Here is a 22,796-nt window from a genome sequence, read left to right on the forward strand (position 1 = left end):
GAAATAAAATATGGTCGAACTTTGAAGATACTTCAGGAAGGAGTATTGATGGAGACGCAGACCAGTGTTTGATCAGCCACACACACCAAGCTGGAGCTCCTCATGTATTGCAAGAACCGGTTGAATTAAGCGCAGACCGTTTGGTTGTTGAGCTCCTGGTACAATAGACACACAAAAGAAAGTGGAGAAGAGATCAAAGGAGGAACTGGTTGACTTAAGCGCAGCTGTAGGGGTGATGCGCTCCTGGTTTTCAAAATTTAGTAATGCCACTTCCAAGCTTGCTCCTTCACTCATTTTCTCCGGATCAAGCTCGAGGAGGGATAATAGTGAGCTATTCTGAAGGTCCAAGTCGTCCATTGCTTCATTTTCCTCCAAAGCCATTGCAAGAAGAATTCAACAAGGACAACAATAACTTGGGGTTCGAACAGTTACCTTCTTGTTGGGAAGCTATGGATCAGCTTCTACATGGAGTTAGAACAGTTACCTTCAGTGGGGAAGCTATGAATCAGCCTATAGCATGTGTGCTTGTACCTAATTTATGAAGCTTCAAGAAGAGGCTACAATAAAGATTTCAAAGTACTTGGAGCTCTTTGTAGCTGAAGTTGGTCATTCATAATCCTCCTGAAAATGGCAAAAAGTCACAAGAGAGGGGGAGCATCAAACCAGCCTAAAGAAGAGATCCAAGATGTTGGTGTGTGCAAGGTGTGGAGTTCACCCTTGCAGCACAAGTTAGGCCATGATCCAGAGTCTAAGGACTCCACCATGAGTTATCAGAAGTTCCTTAGACTCACTGGCCAATCCCTAGGCCATGTTGAACTCTACTCTTTTTCCCTTAGTAAGTTTTGTTCCAAAGGGTTTTCTTGCTATAGATTTTTAATGAGGGAGCTTTTTAAAGGTTCCAAACTTGTCCAAGGATCTCCTATGGTCAGGCTTGAGAGGGAGTGTTGGAATGAAGAAGGAAGAAGCAATGACTTAGTTGTTAGAATGAAGAAAACATGGCCAAAAAGAAAAGATACATTGCATGATCTAAGCCAGCCCATCCATGGGAATTCATCCACAGAATTCATTTCCAAGAAAACCCATCCACAGAAACCTATCCACACGTTTTTTGGAAGCAAGAGAGTGCATTTGAATTTGAACTCTTGGAACCTAAATCTGTCATATCAAGCCACTTGCCTCTAGTTTAGTTTTGGTTTAATCTTTCTTCTTTGTGTATTTAAATCACTTATAAATCACAAATGAATTTAAGGAGAAAATCCTTCATTTACTTTTTACTCTCTCACCAACAACATTCTCCAATATCTCTCTCTATTTTTCTGGATCTAACTCTCTCTTTTTCTCATTGTTCTTGAGTGTTCTTTACTTATTCATCATCATTTCTCACAGCATGTAAATGTCAATACCTGCTTGTGTGCCTGATCCTTGTTTTGGTTTATGGTCTTAAACTATTTTCCAGCTTACTAATTTGATATGGGGTGATGACATTGACGATGAGACAGGCGACCATATTGTGCCTTTTAAATCACGAAGTAAACAAACTTAAGAGAAAGCAACGGAGTGAAGAATCTAGGACGGTTAAGACAGCTGATGCAAAAGTTAACTGGGACTAAAAATGACCTTCATGATAGTGATCCGGGAAGCAGTTCAGGCTAAATTGTTGGTGAAGGCTCATGGTTTGACTTATAGCTATCTAATGCCAGAGAAGCTGGTCCTGATTTGAGTGCAACTGAACTTTCTAAATGCTTAGCTGAGCGAGTCAGATATAACAACGAGAGTTGGTGCTTTTCTTGAAACAGTGCTGTTTTGCTTGATTACCTTCTGTCAAATCTAATCATGTTGAAGTTGTTTGCGCATCGTGTAATTACCAGTGAAAACGTCTGAACTTGGGAAGGCCCTGATGTTTTTCATAGCACTGACGAGAGTAAAAAGCAAGGTGATTTTGAAGAATACGGCTGGGCTAACACTGGTACCTTTGATGATCTCATCGAATGTTCAGGTAATTACTAAACTTCACGATTACTACGAATGGTGGAAATTTTCAGCTATATGGGGGGCTTGGATGGTGAGCAAAAAATCGATGGACCTAGGTAGAGCACTCAATGGGCAGTCCACTCACATCGGTCTCGATCTAACACAATATCCTCACAAGTGATGATTTTGCGGTAATGATGTCCCTATGTTTGGAGATGGCCGTCTCAGCGGTGCAGATGAGTTATGGTCTTCTTCTATAGATGTATCCAATAGTCCATCAAAACCGTTACCATCAATTTTGGACTCTCAAGATCTAAGTTTAGGAACTGAGTTTGAGAAACAAGAGAACCAACAATTTCCATTTACTGAAAAAGCCAATGGTCCCTCATCCCAAAGTGTGCCTAGTGTACGTGTGACCCCAAAATCTGTGAAGTACCATGAGCATAAGGGTCAAATCTCACTTGAAGTTTGATACATGGCTACTTGTGGTTTTGGTAATCATACAAATCCATATTCTACTGTGCCTGTAATCTCAGCCTCTCAATATTCTGATGTCAAGAATCAGCTGATGCATCCTTCCTACAATCCTGCTACTGCTGCTACCTCTGTAAACATGGAAACTTAGGCGCAGACAGCAAATGAAGGCAATGCTTGCCATTCAGAGACAACAACATCAATTTTGTTGTAGCAAAGGTACTGAAATGGTTCGTTTGTTATGTTTATAAAAAGAAAAAGTCTCAATACTACAGTAGTGGCCTTTATTTTGGGAGTAACTAATACTCCTTATTGACCTGCAGTTGGATATGGAAACAAGGACTTGTATACTTGATACCTTACTTACTACGGTTGGCTGACAGCTCATTTCAAAGACATCTCACTAGTGATACATCCTACAGTAATAAGACTATCCAAGTTATTCCTGAAGAAAAATCAAGACATAGGTTAGAAAATGTATGCAATCTAATCAGTATGGTATATAAATGCTTCGTATATAGATAATGTAAGCTACACACATAGAGTTTTGTGAATGTGAGGTAACCTTTTATATACCATACCAAGTTCACATCTCAGTGATAACTAAGGTTGATGGAGTGTGAGATAGGAGGTCCTGCATGTGGGAAAATATAAGAATGCATCAATTTACTTAAAAAAGACCATGTGGATGTTGCATAAGTATTAACACTCTTTTATGTTTTGGTCATAATTATTTGTTAGGTGATTTCGTGTATATAAACTCCATTATCATTCAACATGTGGTTTAAATAGTTATATCTTGGTTTTTTGTTCTTACAGATATGCTAGGATGCTAGACACAGAAACAGTTACCAATCCCACGGAGAGAACTGTTGCTCATTTGCTCTTTCATAGGCCTTTCGATATGTCAGTGGCAAAGCATATTGAAGGACCAGAGTCACTCTCTTCTTCAAAAATGGGAACTGAAGGAAAAGGGAATTCTCGTAAATGCAGCACACGAGAGAGTAAGAGGAAGATATACACGCAGGTCCACTTGCTTTAGGGAATGCACCAAACTCTGGATCCAGTAGTACAGTTGGTGAGGGGCTTGTTGAAACGTCCCAAGGAAACAAAAGAAAATTGTGAGGTTTAGAATGGTAAACTATTCCTTACTATGTATTGTGTTACATGCCATATTATATACATTGATAGAGTTCAAATATTTATTTATTGGTAACTAATACTCAGGAGCTGCTTTTGTCTCACAACATCGCTCTGCATCTCTTGGAACAATATCCTCTTAACTCCTTTCATATGAAGCTCGTAATATTGTAGTTAGTTTTTTTTTTTCCTACTTGTTGAGAACCTCTCTGTAATTTACTCGCACTTCACTACATTTCGAAAAAACTTTTGATTGTTTGCTCTAGTTTTTCCTCCTTTGAAACCAAGTCCAAGCTCTTATTACAGTTTAAACCAAAGTACTATGGTCTTAAGCAACAGTCTATTTTCTGAAGAACAAGTAAAAGTGTTGCGGATTGCAATGATATTGCAGGTTCTTCAGACGATGCATCGGTATGTGACGAAATGGCCAACAGGCTCTTTGCTGTATGTAATCTTCACCACCTGGCCCTTCTTTAATCCATGGTATCTCACGAAGCTATCCTTTTCCTTCAACAAGGGAAGCTAAAAACGAAAAGAGAATCCATTAACACACAGAATACAAAAGGTGAGACGCTATGTGAAGAACTGAACCATACCTGTTTGTCCTCAAGCGCATGCTCACTCAGCAACGTTTCTTTCTCCTCTTTGGTTAAAATCTCAATCTTTGGCTGTCCAGTGTGCTTTGTGATGTTGACCAACAAATCTCCTATCTGTTGACACAGATAACAATTTAAACATGTAACTGTTCCTGTGAGCGTATGATTGTTAAGTCAGGTATCAGCTTCATGATCCATCTAAGACGATCCAAATCTTGGTAACTCACACTTATATCTAGAATATTTCATCATGCAGCAGAAGGGAGAACGGCTTACCGGGAAGGTTTCAACAGTACAAGGAAAGGTTGCCAGTTCCTTCTTAGCAAAGTGGTTCATTTTGCTCTGTAAAACGAGAATCAGCCCATGCAAGCCTACAGTGCTGGAAACCTGACTGTGAATAGCACGGACTGTTTTCACTGTGACTGGTTCAGACCCCATGAACACAACAAGTATCTGCATTACAAAAAAAAAAACCCCATTTCAGTATCAAAACTGAGAGATAAGCTTGATGGAAAACAGGTAAAGCATGAGAAAAACGTCTGTTAGACACTTCTCATCTCAACTAGCTGTTTCAAACAAAATGGCATTTCTCATCTCAATCTGCCATTGAGATACAAAGACAAGACACACATCTACATTCAGCAGAACAAGAGGTAACGCAAACCACAAATCAATGGAAAGAAAAAGAAACTCTATTCACAGTTTCACCATAATCTCTCGGATCAACCCTCATACTTATCCCTAGTCAAAAAAGTTCACTGGAACCAAAAAAGTCTAAACCTTTTCCTGTGTTTAAAGGAAAACCCAAAACAAATGTAAAACCCTAAATCGAAAAAGTCTCCACCTTTCCTGTGTTTGAAGGCAAACCCAAACCAAATGTAAAACCTAAATTGAAAAAGTTTAAGCCTTTCCTGTTCTTGAAGGCAAACACCAACCAAATGTAAAAACTCTAAATAGAAAAAAAGTCGTCCCCTTTCTCAAACTTTTCTGTGTTTGAAGGCAAAACCAAACCAAACGTAAACTCAAGATCGAAAAAGTCGACGCCTTTCTCAAAATTTCTTGTGTTTGAAGGCAAACCCAAACCAAAAGCAAACCCATAATCAAAAAAGTCGATGCCTTTTTCATGGGGTTAGAGCGGAGAGGCACGGAGATACGGAGGCGTTCAAGGTCTGGCTTCTCACCGAAACCAGAACGAAACTCCGAGAGAGAGAGGGAGAGCTCAGCGTCTGAAACTTGGTAGCCTCTGTCGCGGAGCATCTCAAGAGCTGTCGTGCGGGCCAAGTAAAACCTCTTGCTCTCGACTCCACCTTTGTCCTCCGTCTTCGCAATGCAGTGGCTGTGTGCTCCATCGTCAAACGTCGACACACCATTCTCAGAGGACCTTTCGATAGCCATTACCTCCTCCATTTTTCTTTCTTAAGCTTTTCCTTTCACCGATTGGGTTTTGCTGTTGAGAGAAGAAAGGGTTTTTGTCATAAAGCCATTTTAAGCTCAGTTCTGATTATTTTATTTAGGCTGGTTTGTTTTTGTTTTGGTTTGGGTTTTCGGTTTTAGAGATTTTACAACTATTTGGTTGTTATGAAATTTGGTTTGATTTTAGTACTGCTTACGCCTTTAAATTACTACAAAAACCAGTCTGTTGGTAAGTACTGTCTCAGTCTTTTGGCGTACTAGATTTGAGATACAAATATTAGGTTAACTCAATTTTTAATTTTGATGATTTAAATATTTCAGATAAAATATTCAGGTAACCTAGTTATTTGGATAATTCCGTTCACAAATAATATTTTTAGGATATTAGTATTTTAAAAATTAAATATAACTAATATTTTAGATATAAATTATATTTTGGATATTCTTCGTAGACATATGTGGTTTTTGGTTCTTGGTTTATATGCTCATTTATTGGAGAAATCTGGGACAGTCCACTACTTGAAACAGCCAACGGTGAGGATGCTTTAGTCGCTGTCCTGAGATGGAACCCAAACTACAATTAACTAAGATTAAAAGGCCAAACCGCTTAACATGTCAATGTAATGTCAAAGGATCATATTGAGTCGGCTGATATGAACGACGGCGAGAATGTAAGGGTTGATGCTCCCATGGAGATTCCTAAGATCTCAAAGCTTGACAGGCGAATTGCTGAACCGAGGATGAAGAAGAAGAGAACGAAAGCTGAGTCTCTCACATCTCTTAACAATCTCGATGATGGTTGCCTCATGCACATCCTCAGCTTCCTATCTCCAATTCCAGGTAAATTTGGTTCCTTAACTGATACTCTTTCTGTTCAATTTGTTCTCTTGATGGGTTTAATTTTGATGGTTACTGGTAGTATCTTTCCCCAATTAGATCTCAATTACGGTTCTGTAACTCGAAAAGTATACTTTCTGATCCTATTCAAGTCACAATTGATTTCTGTTCATGTATAACTCAAATCCTGTTTTTATAATGAATGATATGTTCCTCTAGGCTTGTGTGTGTGTTTGATACTCCCTCCGTTCCCGAAACTAAGATCTTTTAGATTTTTTACTTGTTCTACAAAGATAGATTTTCTACTACTTTTTTATACTTTTAATAAACATTAAATGAAAATATTTGAATAGATTAAATTTCATTGCTGAAAAGTTATTGGAAAGTGTATAATAAAGTAAAAAAAAAAATTAAATTATAAACATTTATAGAATTCTTAATAAACGTGAACACTTTAGAAAATTTTACTTTTGGGAACAGAGAGAGTATATAATACAAACTTCATATCAATGTAACATTTTTCTAGCAAGACATATTTTTTTATTGGATTTGTATGTTTTTTATCTGTATTTGAGTTATGGTGAAGCTTGGTAGATCATCTAGCAAGACATATCCTTTTTTTTTTTGTATGAGACTTGACTTTTTTGAAAATCAAATTTTTGAGCGCATTACAGTCTGTTTCAGTGCTTTTTTTGTGTGTGTGTATCTCGTATGGGTTTGCAGATAGGTATAACACAGCACTCGTTTGCCACAGATGGAGATACCTGGCGTGTCACCCTCGCTTGTGGCTACGCGTTGACCGTTTTGTGAAGGATCTACCCCAGCCTGGAGTTTTCCACGACATTGAGTCGGCCGTATCTGCAGCGAGGTTTGTGATATACCCTTCTTTGGTAGTCATAGAATAGTCTACAAAGTACCTGACAAAGTTAGTTATCACCTCTAGACCTGGTGATACCATTTTGATAGGAGCTGGTGGGAATCATCTCGTTTCTAATATTCAGATTAAAAAGCCTCTTTGCCTGGTATGTCTTATCATATATAGTCTAGTCTAACTAATAGATGTTTCTTGGGAGTTTGTTTTTTGCATTTCTATGATATACGTGTTTCGAAAGCTTTCTCTAGGAGTAAGCAATGTGTATGTTTTAAATTTTCAACAGAATCGCAAAAAGTAGTAAATTAGTTTTTCTAACTTCATCCAAGTATATAAACCAATGTTTAATATCCAAAAACATGTGAACGAATAGCCACCTCTCTACTATTGATGAGAGGATGGAGATCCATTCCGTGCGATAGCTCTTGGTATGGGAGATACATTGAGGGGCTGTTTGTTTCACCATCTGCCATCTCCATCCAAATGATTCATTTGTATGATCTATTCAAATGACCCATTCAGATTTTTGTGATTGTTTGTTTGTCCATCCACATAGCTCATCTAGATGAATCATCTAAATGGATCTTATGTTTGTTTCTTTATTTTCATTTCCATTCAAATGAGTTTAGTAAAGAAATTACCAAAATATCATTGTGTTGATTTAATTATATGTTTAATATTAATTTTAACTATATTACATTTAATTATTTAGTTTAGTATATTTACATTAGAATTATTTCAAAATTAACGAGTTTTCTTTTTGCGGTTTGGGCGGGAAAACAAGTTTTTTCGGTTTTAGCGAGAAAACACTTTTTTTATGTTTTGGTGGAAAACAAGATTTTTCGGTTCTGGCGGAAAAACGATATTTTTCGATTTTGGCGGGAAAATACAAATTTTTGGTTTTGGCGAGAAAACAAGTTTTTGCGGTTTTGGCGGAAAAACACGTTTTTGGCGAGAAAACACATTTTTCGGTTTTGGAGGGAACCACGTTTTTGCGATTTTGGCGGGAAAACGCGTTTTTGCGATTTTGGCAGGAAAACACGTTTTTGCGGTTTTGTCGGAAAAACACGTTTTTGGCGGGAAAACACATTTTTGCGCTTTTGGAGGAAAACACATTTTTGCGATTTTGGCGGGAAAACATGCTTTTGCGGTTTTGGCGGGAAACCACGTTTTTGCGGTTTTGGCGGGAAACCGCGTTTTTGCGGTTTTATCGGGAAAACGCGTTTTGCGGTTTTGGCGGGAAAACGCGTTTTTGCGGTTTTGGCGGGAAAACGCGTTTTTGCGGTTTTGGCGGGAAAAAGCTATTTTGCGGTTTTGGCGAGAAAATGCGGTTTTGGCGGGAAAACGCGTTTTTGCGGTTTTGGCGGGAACACATTTTTACAGTTTTCGCGGGAAAACGAGATTTTTCGGTTTTGGCGGGAAAATACAAATTTTTGGTTTTGGCAAGAAAACACGTTTTTGGTTTTGGCGGGAAAACACATTTTTTAGTTTTTGCGGGAAAACACGTTTTTGTAATTTTGGCGGGAAAACACGGTTTGCGACTTTGGCGGGAAAACGTGTTTTTTTTGTGTTTTGACGGAAAAATGTATTTTGGGGTGTTGACGTGAAAACATTTTTTTGTGATTTTGGCATGAAAACTTGTTTTCGGTTTTTGCGGAAAAACACGTTTTTGCAATTTTGACGGGAAAACATTTTTTTGCAATTTTAGCGGGAAAATGCGTTTTGGGGTTTTGGCGTGAAAAAGTAGTTTTTAGCACGGGAAAAAGTGTTTTTATAGTTTTGTCAGTTTTCGTTTGTGACAAAAATGATATTATGTTTAGGTTTGTAATTTATGAATTACATTAGGGGTATAATAGACATTATACCATTTTGAATGAACCATCTCCATTCAAATGATCCAAATTGGTTCAGCTGAATGGACTTTAAAATTAAGCCTAAATTTCCAAAAGTCATCCGGATGATCCATCTGAATGAGTTGCACTTTTAGTGCCTAAACAAAAAAAACTCTCATCTTCGTCCAGATGGTCCATCCAGATGGAGAAACAAACAGGCATTACAAGAAAACACATGCTTAACGACGAAAATTAACGAGGAAAAACAATCCTCGTAAATTTGCGTCGAGTTTACGACGAATTTACGTGAAAAAATAAAGTCATCGTTATTTCCTCGTAACGTAACGACAAAACTGTTTCGTCGTAAAGTGGATGTAATTTTACGAGTATTTTACGAGGAAAAACTATTTCCTCGTAAATACGACGTAAACTTTGCGTGCTATTTACGAGGGAATAGTTTACGTGTATTTAGCGAGGAAATTTTTGAATCCACCAACTTTATAGGTGTTACACGTTTTTTTGCCCACCTAATTAATTTTCGTCGTAAATTCATAGCAAAATTACAACTACCAGATTCGAATTTTCCTATAAATATGGATGTTTGAACATCATTTTAAACACACCAACAACAAAAAACGTGAAAGAAAAAAAATGGCTGGCTCCGGGACTATTTACGAGTTGCGGAAGTGGATGTATATGCATAGAGATGCTAACGGGAGAGTGACGAAAGAATACCTTGCGGGTCTGGAGACATTTATGCATCAAGCAGATTCAACACCGCTCGCCCAAGAAAGTGGTAAGATGTTCTGTCCTTGTCGGAAATGCAACAATTCGAAACTGGCAAATCGTGAAAATGTTTGGAAGCATTTAATAAATAGAGGTTTCACGGCAAATTATTATATCTGGTTTCAACATGGAGAAGGTTTTAATTATGATCAGAATGAAGCTAGTAGTAGTAATAGCAATTTTCAGGAAAAAGAACCGGTTGATCATCATTTGCATAATGAACATAGTTACCATCAGGAGGAGATGGTAGATTATGATAGGGTTCATGATATGGTAGCTGATGCATTCGTAGCTCATGATGAAGATGAAGAACCTAATATAGATGCAAAAAAGTTTTACGAAATGTTAAACGCGGCGAATCAACCACTTTACAGTGGTTGTAGAGAAGGTCTCTCTAAATTGTCGTTAGCTGCTAGAATGATGAATATTAAAACTGATCACAATCTACCTGAAAGTTGCATGAACGAATGGGCGGACTTGTTTAAAGAGTATTTGCCGGAAGACAATGTGTCTGCTGATTCTTATTATGAGATTCAGAAATTGGTTTATAGTCTTGGGTTGCCTTCGGAGATGATAGATTTTTGCATCGACAACTGCATGATCTATTGGGGAGATGATGAGAAGCTAGAAGAATGTCGATTCTGCAAGAAGCCACGATTCAAGCCGCAAGGACGGGGACGTAATAGGGTACCGTACCAAAGGATGTGGTACCTACCAATTACAGACAGATTGAAAAGATTGTATCAATCAGAGCAGACTGCTGGAAAGATGAGATGGCATGCCGAGCATACTCAGACGGATGGTGAGATGACTCATCCATCAGATGCAAGAGTCTGGAAACATTTCAACAAAGTACATCCAGATTTCGCTAGCAATATCCGGAATTTGTATCTCGGATTATGCACAGATGGATTTAGTCCGTTCGGAATGTCAGGGAGACAATATTCATTGTGGCCAGTCTTTCTTACTCCATACAACCTGCCACCGGAGATGTGCATGCAACGGGAGTTACTATTCTTGACCATATTAATACCTGGTCCGAACCATCCAAAAAGGTCCCTGGATGTTTTCCTACAACCACTGATAAAAGAGTTGAAGGATTTGTGGTCAACAGGGGTGAGGACGTATGACTGTTCAACGAAGACGAATTTTACGATGCGAGCGATGCTTTTGTGGACCATAAGTGATTTCCCTGCCTATGGGATGTTGTCTGGATGGACTACACATGGAGATTAGCTTGTCCATATTGTAATGGAACGACAGATGCGTTTCAACTGAAGAATGGTAGGAAGACAAGTTGGTTTGATTGTCACCGTCGATTTCTTCCCATTGGCCATCCTTACCGAAGAAACAAGAATTTGTTTAGGCACAAAAGGGTTGTGAGAGACACTCCTCCTCCATATCTAACTGGAGAACAAATTGAAGCGCAAATCGACTACTACGGAGCTAACGAAACAGTTCGTTGGGGTGGTAATTGGCATGTCCCTCGTAATATGCCAGATTCTTACGGTGTTCATCACAACTGGCACAAGAAGAGTATATTTTGGGAGTTGCCATATTGGAAGGATCTTCTTCTGCGCCACAACCTCGATGTGATGCATATAGAGAAGAATTTCTTTGAGAACATCATGAATACAATATTGAATGTCCCAGGGAAGACAAAAGACAACATAAAATCGAGGTTGGACTTGCCGGATATTTGCTCAAGAAGCGAGTTACATATTAAAAGCAATGGACAAGTTCCCGTTCCGATATTCAGATTATCTTCAGAAAAAAAGTCGGTGTTGTTCAACTGGGTGGCATCAGAAGTGAAGTTCCCCGATGGGTATGTTTCGAATCTCTCTAGATGTGTTGAAAAGGGTCAAAAGTTCTCCGGGATGAAGAGTCATGATTGTCATGTATTTATGCAACGACTACTGCCCTTTGCATTTGCGGAGCTACTTCCAACAAACGTACATGAAGCACTTGCAGGTACGTAGTGTATTATATCACAATAATTTACAAAATAATATATGACTAACAATGTGTTTAATTTTTTTTTGAATATAAAAGGCATTGGAGCATTTTTCAGGGATCTGAGCACACGCACTCTTAAAGAAGAAGTTGTGGAACAGCTTCAGGAGAACATTCCCATCTTATTGTGCAACTTGGAGAAGATATTTCCTCCCGGATTTTTTGACGTCATGGAGCATCTAGCTGTCCACCTCCCATATGAGGCATTACTTCGTGGACCTATACATTACGGATGGACGGATGGATGTATCAGTATGAGCGAGCCATGAAATATTTGAAGGGAAAAGCAAAGAACCTCGCCAAAGTTGAAGGTTCTATAATTGCTGGAAGTTTGACGGAAGAAGTTTCTCACTTCACATCGTACTACTTTGCGTCAAAAGTACGTACACGGAGAAGAGCTCCAAAAGATATGATGATGGTGGTGTTGCGCCAACATATGCAGTTGCTGGTGTTCCAGACATCTTTAGCCAGATTGGGCGACTCGGTGGGAAGTCTAAAGAGGTTTGGTGGTCGAGTGAAGAAGACGCTCATAGTGCACACACCTATATTCTACTCAATTGCGAAGATCCATTGATGCGTTATTTTGAAAGGTAACATATATTGACACTTCGAAACACATATAAGTATAATTAATTGTATAATTGCGAGAGATTCATTCCTATAAAATGTGATTTTACAGCCTATTTGTTTCTCAAGTCGAAGAAACATTTCCTGGTATATCCACAAGTGACGTAGACAAAAGGAAAGATCAACACTTCATTAAGTGGTTGCGGAATCAGGTATTAACTAAAACTTTTTTTTCATACATTATCTGTATTTCATTAACATTCTCTTTATTTTTGCAGGTTGATTATGACGACGACGATGCAGATTATCCTAAGTGGTTACACGAAGTAATTCAATCTCCACTTGTAAAGGTCACCACATCACAGATGTATTTCACACGAGGCTATACTTTTCATACATATGACTATGGTAGACAGCGGGCGACCAGTAACTATGGAATATGTGTGAAAGGGGAAACAGATTTCTACGGGATCTTGACGGAGATTATTGAAGTCGAATTTCCAGGGATACTGAAGCTGAAATGCGTCCTCTTCAAATGTGAATGGTTCGACCCCGTCGTCAACAGAGGTGTTCGGTCTAACAAATTCGGTGTAGTTGATGTCAACGGTGGACGAAGGTACAACAAATTCGAGCCTTTCATCTTAGCTTCACAAGCAGACCAAGTTAGCTTCCTTCCATACCCTCGGATGAGAGATTCAGGTATAAATTGGTTAGCAGTGATCAAAGTTACACCTCGAGGACGAATCATCAGTGGAGAAGAACCACCATTGCAAGAAGAACAGAAAAATGAAGTTGAGGAACCTGAACAAGAAATTGATGACATCCTTCTCATTGATCCGCATAATCACGAGTACGAAGATCTTACCGATGATGCCACAGACGAAGCTGTTGAAGACGAGTTTAATGAAAATGATGATGTTTCTAGTGATGACGAGAATGTCGATGTATCCGATTGATGTATTTGTTTTATGAATAAGATGAGGGAGTTTGTTTTATGAATAAGATAATGTGGGGTTTGTTTTATGAATAAGGTAATGCCGGGAGTTTGTTTTATGAATAAGCAAATGTGGGAATTGTGGTTTGGAATGGAAATAAAGATGGGGTTTGGAGTATATGAAGTAGAAAATAAGGAATATGAGGTTTGGGGTTTCGGATTCAAGGGATTTAAACATAACACTCGTTAATTCCACAAACAAAAAATCGTCGTAAAGGACTCGTAGGTCAACGACGAAATAACGACGAAATATAAAAATAAAGAACGCGGGACTCGTTAATTCCACGTAGGACAAAATCGTCGTAAATACCACGTAGGATGAATTTGTCGTAAAAACCACGTAGGATGAAATCGTCGTAAATACAACGTAAGACAACGAGGAAATAACGACGAAACCTAAAAATAAAGATGGGGTTTGGAATATATGAAGTAGAAAATAAGGAATATGGGGTTTGGGGTTTGGGGTTTCGGGTTTCGGGTTTGGGTTTGGGTTTCGGGTTTTGGTTTCGGGTTTAGGGTTCGGGGTTTGGGGTTTGGGGTTCGGGGTTTAGGGGTTCGGAGTTTGGGGTTTCGGGTTTAGGGGTTCGGGGTTTGGGGTTTCGGGTTTGGATTTCGGGTTTGGGGTTTCGGGTTTTGGATTTAGGGTTTCGGGTTTCGGGTTTCGGGTTTCGGGTTTGGGGTTTCGAGTTTGGGGTTTCGGGTTTAGGGGTTCGGGGTTTGGGGTTTCGGGTTTGGATTTCGGGTTTCGGGTTTCGGGTTTCGGGTTTGGGGTTCTAGGGATTTAACCATAACACTCGTTAAAAATAATGACGAAACTTAAAATTAAATATGGGGTTTGGAATATATGAAGTAGAAAATTAAAGATGGGGGTTTGGGTTTCGGGTTTCGGGTTTGGGCTTTCGGGTTTCGGGTTTGGGGTTGGGGTTTCGGGTTTCGGGTATGAGGTTTCGGGTTTCGGGTTTCGGGGTTGGGGTTTCGGGTTTCGGATTTCGGGTTTGGGCTTTCGGGTTTCGGGTTTGGGGGTTGGGGTTTAGGAATAACGACGAAACTTAAAATTAAATATGGGGTTTGGAATATATGAAGTAGAAAATTAAAGATGGGGGTTTGGGTTTCGGGTTTCGGGTTTGGGCTTTCGGGTTTCGGGTTTGGGGGTTGGGGTTTGGGGTTTCGGGTACGGGGTTTCGGGTTTCGGGTTTCGGTTTTCGGATTCTAGGGATTTAAACATAACACTCGTTAAATTCCACGTAGGATGAAATCGTCGTAAATACCACGTAAGCATAAATCGTCGTAAAGACCACGTAACCAGAAATCGTCGTAAAGACCACGTAAGCAGAAATCGTCGTAAAGACCACGTAAAAAGATTTAAACATAAAACACGTTAATTCCACGTAAGCATAAATCGTCGTAAATACCTCGTAGTGTAAAAACTAGAAAAAAGGGAAAATGATCAAAATACCAGAATAACATGTGGCAAGACTTCCAGCAATTATAATACGTAAGTCTCGCCCACATGAATTCTAATATCTTATCATTTTCCTATTTTTTTCAAATATTTATAATTTGAATATGATTTTGCTGAGGAATGTGATTTCAGATAGGTGTGTGATTTGGGAGTTTATGTGTGGTTTGAGAATGAGAGTTGTGAGTATATTTATAGGAAAGCAAGCCTCGTTAATTCCACGTAGGCAAAATCGTCGTTAATACCTCGTAAACAAAAACACGGGCCTTTGTGATTCCTCGCAATTTCCTCGTAAAAAAAACACGGGCCTTTGTAACTGCTCGCTATTTCGTCGTAAACTTACGACGAATTTGCGACGATATGTAATCTTATATATACACCCGAGCGCTCACTCTTTCTTTCCTCTCTACTTCCTCTCTACTTCCTCTCCATTTCGTAGCAATGGTAAGCCTCTCTGATTCCTCTCTAATTTGGTTAGTTTAGGATAGATTAGGTGGTTAGTATAGGGAATTTAGATAGGTTTGCGGATTTTATGTTATTTAGTGTTGATTAGGTGGATAATGTTGGGAAATATATTGTTGATGTTAATTTTAAAATTTTCATTTTTTTCCCAGGTTCGAAAAGGAAGACTTACTGCCCATTACAGAGAGATCTTCGGTGAGCCGGGTAGTCGTTTAGACCCGGCCTCTTCTTCCGCTCCCAGTTCTTCGGGCCAGGAGACTGTCCCCGAGACTCAGTACACTCAGAGAGTCTCTGGGTCTACTTCTTCTAGTGCACCATCGGCTCCTCATGTGCCTCCTCTGATGCCTCCTCCTGTGCCTCCTCCGATGGCACCTCCGATGGCCGCCGATATTCATCCTGATCTGATGGTGCCTCCGAGTGCTCCTTACTCGCAGTACACTGTAGAGGACATTCTCAGTCTGCCAGGCAGAGAAGGTTTACCAGTCATCGACCCAGACCGACCGGACGGAACCTTGTGGTATGTTGCATTAATTTTTTTTTAATTCGTTTAAATTTCTTTTATAACATTAAAAAATAATTTATATTTTAAATTTGTATTTTCCAGGTGGGGGGTTGACGGATGTCTTGCATCGGACGTAACCGACACGATCAAGGGTTACTTCTCCATGGCACATCCAAACTGGAGTAAGACGCCTCACTACGTCAGAAAGACGTGGTTCAAAATTTACGCTGTAAGTTTCTATTAATTAATTATATATATTTTAATTTTTTCATGATTTATATATATACTTTCTAAAAAACTAATTGTTAATTTATTTTTTTCAACAGCAAAAATATAATTGGGCCTTGGGGATCACTGAGAGGGTGAGGAAGAAGTTTAACGCGAAAGCGAAAGTTCGCTTGTTGGACACGGTCTCCAACTGGAAGGGTGACTGGATCGTGAAGGGGTATGAGCGTGGCAAACCCGCTGAGCTCACCACGGATGTGTGGGATGGCCTCATCCGTTATTGGCGCCTTCCTGATTCCATTAGAATCGCCCAGGCTTGCTCTAACTCCCGTAACACGGTCGATGAGCACGGGAACGGGCCGATGCTTCACACTACGGGCCAAAAACCCCACGCCGGTGTCCGTTTGGAAATGGTAATTAAATATTTTATTAAATAATTTTTTTAATACATATATTAATTTATTCTAACTTTCTTAACTGTTTTTTAGGCCAAAGAGACGGGACATCTCCCGTCTCTTATGGAACTTTACGAGAGGACCCACAAGAACAAGGCGGGCGTATTTGTAGATGGCAAGTCCGAGCAAATCTACAACGACGTAGTTGCTCGGGTTGAAGACCGCCAGACTCAGCTGACCCAGCAGTCTACCGACGGATTACCCGTCACCTTATCCACACTTGAAGTGGATAAGATTTACGAGGAGGTAAATTTTCAAAAAAATTTAATTTTTAATTATTCATTTAATTTAACTTTAAATTTTTACTTACAATATTTATTTTTTGTTTTTAAGGTTTTCCCTAAAAAAAAGGGACGGACGTTGGGTATTGGTTCTGTCAACGATGTTCCGAGAGCGACATCGTCTTATGGTCAGCGACGGGATGATGAAGTCACGGAGCTGCGTAGAGAGTCCGCTCAGCTGCGTAACGAGTTGACCGCGACAAAATCTCGTATGGGTGGAGTCGAGGGCTTCTTGAACGTTATTGCGGCCACAAATCCGGAATGGGAGTCCATGTTGAGGAACATGCGACAACAACATCCCATTCAAGGCGAGTCATCCGACGTACATAACGAGGCGGATGTTACGAGGAGAAGTGATGAATTCTACCGGGCGATGAACGACCCTTAGTTTTTTTTTTTGGTTGTTGTATTATATAAATTCAAAACTTATTTATATATAAAATATTTTCATATTGATTTATTTTTATTTTGAATTTTAATTTATTATTAAATTAAATAATTTTAATTATTTTTTAATTATATTTTTAAATTCTGTAAAATAATAAAAACGAAGTAAATTCGTAGCCAATGTACGACCTCTTTACGTGGAAACCTTACGAGGAAATGACGAGAAACATTTAACGAGTATTTTACGAGGAACCATTTACGAGGAAATAACGAGGAAAAGTTTACGACCATTTTACGAGGAAATCATTTCGTGGTTGTTACGTGTATTTTGCGAGGAAACTCTTTCAAGGTATTTACGTGTAGATTACGAGGAACTATTTTCGAGGTATTTACGAGGAATTATAGCGACGTCCTTACGTGGAATATTGACGTGGTCTTTACGACGAATCGCCCTACTTCGTCTTTACGACGAAATATATTCCTCGCCAAGTTACGACGAATTAGCGAGGAAATATGTGTTACGACAGACGTGTAACGAGCAAACGCGTTTCCTCGCTAATTCGTCGTAAAGCCTCTTTTACGACGAAATAACGAGGAAAACCGCCTTCGTTAAGATTATGTTTTCTTGTAGTGAGGCCCTTACTAGGCCCCGAGAAAAAATGCCACATCTTAGAGAGTTTGACTGCAAAGTCTGACAAGATTTTGGGATTCAACTGTGTCTCCATCCACTGATTATGGGATTCTCCGCCTCTTTCGTCTTAGTAATCATCATATGATGAATAGATGGAGTTGGTAAGCTGTTCTGAAAAGCTATTGGAAGTATGATGTGATATATGGTGAATAGATGGAGTTGCAGAATATGGTTGATAGTTAGTTAATCATAACTGTACTGATGCATGCACCTTAGAACACTTCAGTGTTTTAGAGGCTGGCTTATCAATGTGACAATGTCCTCTCTAGTTGTAGTTAAGTGGAAAACTGTGTCCTGAGACTGAAATAGTATTTAACCTTCTTTGCTATGATGTTAAGGCATAAGTACCAATGTTCACTGAAATCGATAGTATTTGAGTTTCATATCATCTTTGCTTTGTTCAGATTAGTGGAGGCGAGACTCCTGATGAAACCACCCTCGTCTGCTCTCGAGGTTCAGACAGGTTTGGAGCTCATATTCTCTTTTAAAGTCAATTTTTTTTTCTTTTGATGCTTTATGTGAGGTTTAGCGTCCTAGAAGTTCTTTGGTATACTTTTTTCTATTGTTGGGTTTCTTGTGCAGTGCCCTGGAACTGCTATCAACCTGCAAGCTTGCTAACTTAACAGTGAAAGCCGAGCTTGGTTGCTGCTTGCTTCATAGGAGTGGAAGAGTAACCATTGATGGATGTGTGCTTCAATGCGAAACAAACCCTTTGGATCATCTCTCATGCCCAATCGTCAGCACTGCTGGAGATGAAGAAGAAGAAGAAGAAGAAGATATATTGAGCCATGTGGAAGTGAAGGAAGCTCTTGTTGAAAAGATTAAAGGCAACAGTGTGAGTGTTTTGCAGACAAGGATCGAGGGAGGTGCCAAGTCTGTTTCGACAAGCGGACACTTGGTTCTGCAGCGTGTTAGAGTCATGTATTCCAAAGCTTACCTCTATTTCTGGTTCGATGTAGATCATAAGTGAAAGTGAATCTTTGTTGTATGTTAGATTAGTACACTTTTTCTTCAACCTGTAATATTTTGTATTATGTGGGGATGGTTGGTGTTATTGGTCATCATCATCCGCATCATCTCCTTTTGTACTTTATCTTTAGGTATCTACTTTATAGACAGAACATGTCTCTTTGGTCTTTGTTAAGAATAAAGTTGTTTTGATTAAACATTTTTATGCGAAAGTGGAGCATTGGATTCAAAAAAGGTTCTTGAACTTTTTAAAATAGTTATATGAATTCTCTTATTTTCAAAATAACAAACATGTCGAGAAAAGGAATATTTTAATTTTTCACTGATGTACAAATAAATTATTAGACATATTTTCAAAATATAGATGTGCATGGTAAAAGTAAAAATAAACACTATACTAGAAATGTTGTGTAAAAAAAAGAAATAGTTTGTTGGGCAAATCTCCAAAATAGCACCTTTCTAAGTTTATATCACAAAAATAGCATTCAAAAATTAAAATGACCAAAATAGCATTTTATCTTTTGAAAATTTTAATTTTTTTATTTTTCAAAATTTGAAATCTTATCCCCAAAACCTCATTTCTCAACTCTGAACCCTAAACTCTAAACCCTAAACTCTAAACCCTAAACCCTAAACTCTAAACCCTAAACCCTAAACTCTAAACCCTAAACCCTAAACCCTAAATCCCAAACCCTACCCTTTAACTCAAAACCTTAAGTTTGTGACTTTTGATAAAACATTAAATGCTATTTTTGTGACTTTTGACCTTGAATACTAGTTTGGAAACAAAAACTTGATTTAGTGCTATTTTTGTCTTTTTCTCTAGTTTGTTTTCATTAATTTCTCATCAAAATCGTTATAAAATGATTTTATATTTTATCTATTTTTGAAAAAAATATTGTTGAGTTAATGAAATAAACCATTTCTGATGATTTTATTACGATAATCTAGTATATTTAACTGAAATTCTATTTCTTATCAAGTTTTAAATTATTTATACCATTTTTAATAAATTATTTAGTAAAACTTGATACAATCAAAATTTAGATATTTGTTAAATTTAAAAAAAAATCTCTAAATTAAATTAAGGGCAAATCTCTAAAATAGCACATTTCTAAGTTTATATCACAAAAATAGCACTCAAAAACTAAAATGACCAAAATAGCACCTTTCTAAGTTTATCCTTTGAAAATTTTAATTTTTTTATTTTTCAAAATTTGAAATCTTATCCCCAAAACCTCATTTCTCAACTCTAAACCCTAAACCCTAAACTCTAAACCCTAAACCCTAAACCATAAACCCTAAACCCTAAACTCTAAACCCTAAACCCTAAATTATAAACCTCACCCTTTAACTCTAAACTCTAAACCCTAAATTTATGACTTTTGATAAAACATTAAGTGTTATTTTTGTGACTTTTGACCTTAAGTGTTAGTTTGAAAACAAAAACTTGATATAGTGCTATTTTTGTTTTTCTCTCTTGAATTAAAGTGAAAATAGAGCGAAACCCAAAAAAAATAAAAACAAAACCTAAAGTATTTAAAACCCCACACACACACTATGTAGCGAGGGCGCAGTCACTGCTGAGTCTTGCTCCTTCCTCTCACTTCTCAAAACCTCAAAGCCTCTCAAACAATGTCATCATCACCAGCATCCATGGAGTCACTGATCCTCAAACTCCACGAGATCGGCGCCGTGAAGTTCGGCAACTTCAAACTCAAATCCGGAATCTTCTCCCCCGTCTACATCGACCTCCGCCTCATCGTCTCCTACCCTTCCCTCCTAACCCTCATCTCCCAAACCCTAATCTCCTCCCTCCCGCCATCCACCCGCTACGACGTCGTCTGCGGCGTCCCTTACACCGCCCTCCCGATCGCCACCGTCGTCTCCGTCTCCAACTCCATCCCCATGCTCATGCGCCGCAAGGAGATCAAGGACTACGGCACTTCGAAAGCCATCGAAGGAGTCTTCGAAAAGGATCAGACTTGCCTTATAATCGAAGATCTCGTGACTAGCGGCGGGTCTGTGCTGGAGACGGCGGCGCCTCTCCGTGGCGTTGGGCTTAGGGTTAGCGACGCGGTGGTGTTGATTGATAGGGAGCAGGGAGGGAGGGAGAATCTTGAGGAGAATGGGATTAGGCTGCATTCGATGATTAGGTTGACGGATATGGTTAGGGTTTTGAGGGAGAAGGGGAAGGTTGAAGAGGAGGTTGAAGCGAATTTGCTTAAGTTTCTGGAGGAGAATCGTAGGGTTAGTGTTCCGTGTGTGGAGAAAGTTAAGGTGAAGGCTTTAGGGTTTAAGGAGAGGTCGGAGATGTGTAAGAATCTGATGGGGAAGAAGCTGTTTGAGGTTATGATGGAGAAAAAGACTAATCTTTGCTTAGCTGCTGATGTTGGTACTGCTGCTGAGTTGCTTGACATCGCTGATAAGGTGAAGATTCATTTCATCTTTTGTCTCTGTTTTCTTAGAGTATGTATCAAAAGTTGAAGACTTTCATCTGACTTTTGTTTGTGTTCATGAAGGTGGGACCAGAGATATGTATGTTGAAGACACATGTTGATATCCTGCCTGATTTCACCTCTGACTTTGGTTCCAAACTCCGTGCGGTAATGTTACTTTGCATCTCTGCACATCTACTTTTTCACCAGATTCTAATATCTAGGATTGAAAGATGAATCCTTTGAACAAGTCTTTTCACCATTTTGGCTGTTTTTGGTTAGCTGGCTTGCTGGATTTAAACCCTTTTAGGAACTTTTGTTGATCCCATTGTTATTGTTAATTCAGATCGCAGACAAGCACAACTTTCTCATATTTGAGGATCGCAAGTTTGCAGACATTGGCAACACTGTCACAATGCAGTTTGAAGGGTATGTGTTTATACGTTACCTCATTTATTGTTCTTTCGATGATGTCTTTTCGAGTTTTCATAGTGTATCTGTTGCGTTTTGTTTGCAGAGGTGTCTTTAAGATATTAGAGTGGGCTGATATCATAAACGCTCACATAATCTCAGGGCCAGGAATCGTGGATGGCCTCAAGTTGAAGGTATGTTTTGTATTTAACATTGGCTGTTTCATTCTTACTAACATTTTGGGGGCATTCTATGGTTTCAGGGTTTGCAACGTGGTAAGGGTCTGCTTTTGCTAGCTGAGATGAGCTCTGCTGGTAACCTAGCCACAGGAGACTACACTGCAGCAGCAGTGAAAATCGCAGAGGCTCATTCAGATTTCGTGATGGGGTTCATCTCGGTTAACCCGGCGTCTTGGAAATGCGGAAATGTGAATCCGTCTATGATCCATGCAACTCCTGGTGTTCAAATGGTGAAAGGTGGTGATGCACTTGGTCAACAGTACAACACTCCACACTCTGTGAGTCTCTCTCTCCCCAAACCTTTGTATTCATATTTAGTATCTGAACCAGAAACATAAATTCAATTGTTCTTGTGATGTTTCAGGTGATTAATGAGAGGGGAAGTGACATTATAATAGTGGGAAGGGGAATCATAAAGGCGGAGAACCCTGCAGTGACGGCTCGTGAGTATCGAGATGAAGGCTGGAAAGCATACTTGGAGAAAAGCTCTCAGTAGTTTCGATTCTGTGAGGTGGTTGAGTTTGTGTTCTGATGCTATTTGTGGGAGTTTCGTGTGAGGGTTAAAGACTCATGTCTCGTTGATTTTTAATTTGATCTCAAACCTCAAATAAGTGAAAGCGTGGGGAGCTAGGTTATGTATTTGCTTTGAGAATCTCTCTAATAAAAAAACGTTACTGGTTAACAACAAAAATCGCTCGTCACTTCCTAAGAACATAATTTTTCATAAATACAATTTTTTGTCTAACGATTTAGAATCGTTTTGTAAAGTTCAAAATTTGGTTG

The 22,796-nt window shown here is 39.0% G+C and overlaps 4 protein-coding genes and 1 pseudogene across 5 annotated transcripts; 4 read left to right on the plus strand and 1 right to left on the minus strand.

The window, feature by feature from the left end:
• The first annotated feature begins 627 nt into the window (after window positions 1-627).
• Window positions 628-2,007, plus strand: LOC125575534 (annotated as a pseudogene).
• A 1,811-nt stretch (window positions 2,008-3,818) lies between these two features.
• On the minus strand, window positions 3,819-5,717 carry LOC106431374 (DNA-directed RNA polymerase V subunit 5C-like). Its single transcript, XM_013872169.3, has 4 exons — window positions 5,298-5,717; window positions 4,458-4,634; window positions 4,182-4,295; window positions 3,819-4,107 (listed from the first exon to the last, which is right to left on the minus strand). Exons 1-4 carry the CDS (start codon window positions 5,586-5,588, stop codon window positions 3,982-3,984), a joined length of 708 nt encoding a protein of 235 aa, XP_013727623.1. The 5' UTR covers window positions 5,589-5,717; the 3' UTR covers window positions 3,819-3,981.
• A 236-nt stretch (window positions 5,718-5,953) lies between these two features.
• LOC106431354 (F-box protein SKIP5-like) lies at window positions 5,954-19,126 on the plus strand. 2 transcript variants are annotated; one of them, XM_048754892.1, is made up of 5 exons: window positions 5,954-6,434; window positions 7,155-7,299; window positions 7,375-7,453; window positions 18,361-18,419; window positions 18,539-19,126. In XM_048754892.1, exons 1-5 carry the CDS (start codon window positions 6,218-6,220, stop codon window positions 18,924-18,926), a joined length of 888 nt encoding a protein of 295 aa, XP_048610849.1. In that variant the 5' UTR covers window positions 5,954-6,217; the 3' UTR covers window positions 18,927-19,126. The 2 variants fall into 2 exon arrangements, with proteins under 2 accessions (XP_048610849.1, XP_048610850.1); XM_048754893.1 differs by lacking the exon at window positions 7,375-7,453 and having other exon boundaries at window positions 6,044-6,434; window positions 18,539-18,798.
• LOC125585578 lies at window positions 8,823-12,523 on the plus strand. The gene is made up of 2 exons (XM_048754891.1): window positions 8,823-11,891; window positions 11,973-12,523. The coding sequence occupies exons 1-2, from the start codon at window positions 11,135-11,137 to the stop codon at window positions 12,200-12,202; spliced, it is 987 nt and encodes a 328-aa protein (XP_048610848.1). The 5' UTR covers window positions 8,823-11,134; the 3' UTR covers window positions 12,203-12,523.
• Window positions 19,127-20,471: 1,345 nt separating the features above from the next.
• On the plus strand, window positions 20,472-22,704 carry LOC106431382 (uridine 5'-monophosphate synthase). The gene is made up of 6 exons (XM_013872180.2): window positions 20,472-21,355; window positions 21,448-21,531; window positions 21,710-21,792; window positions 21,881-21,968; window positions 22,037-22,291; window positions 22,378-22,704. The coding sequence occupies exons 1-6, from the start codon at window positions 20,561-20,563 to the stop codon at window positions 22,507-22,509; spliced, it is 1,437 nt and encodes a 478-aa protein (XP_013727634.1). The 5' UTR covers window positions 20,472-20,560; the 3' UTR covers window positions 22,510-22,704.
• The last annotated feature ends 92 nt before the right edge of the window (window positions 22,705-22,796 follow it).

The sequence above is a fragment of the Brassica napus genome, chromosome C4 (genome assembly GCF_020379485.1).
Source record: "Brassica napus cultivar Da-Ae chromosome C4, Da-Ae, whole genome shotgun sequence".
Taxonomy (NCBI): domain Eukaryota; kingdom Viridiplantae; phylum Streptophyta; class Magnoliopsida; order Brassicales; family Brassicaceae; genus Brassica; species Brassica napus.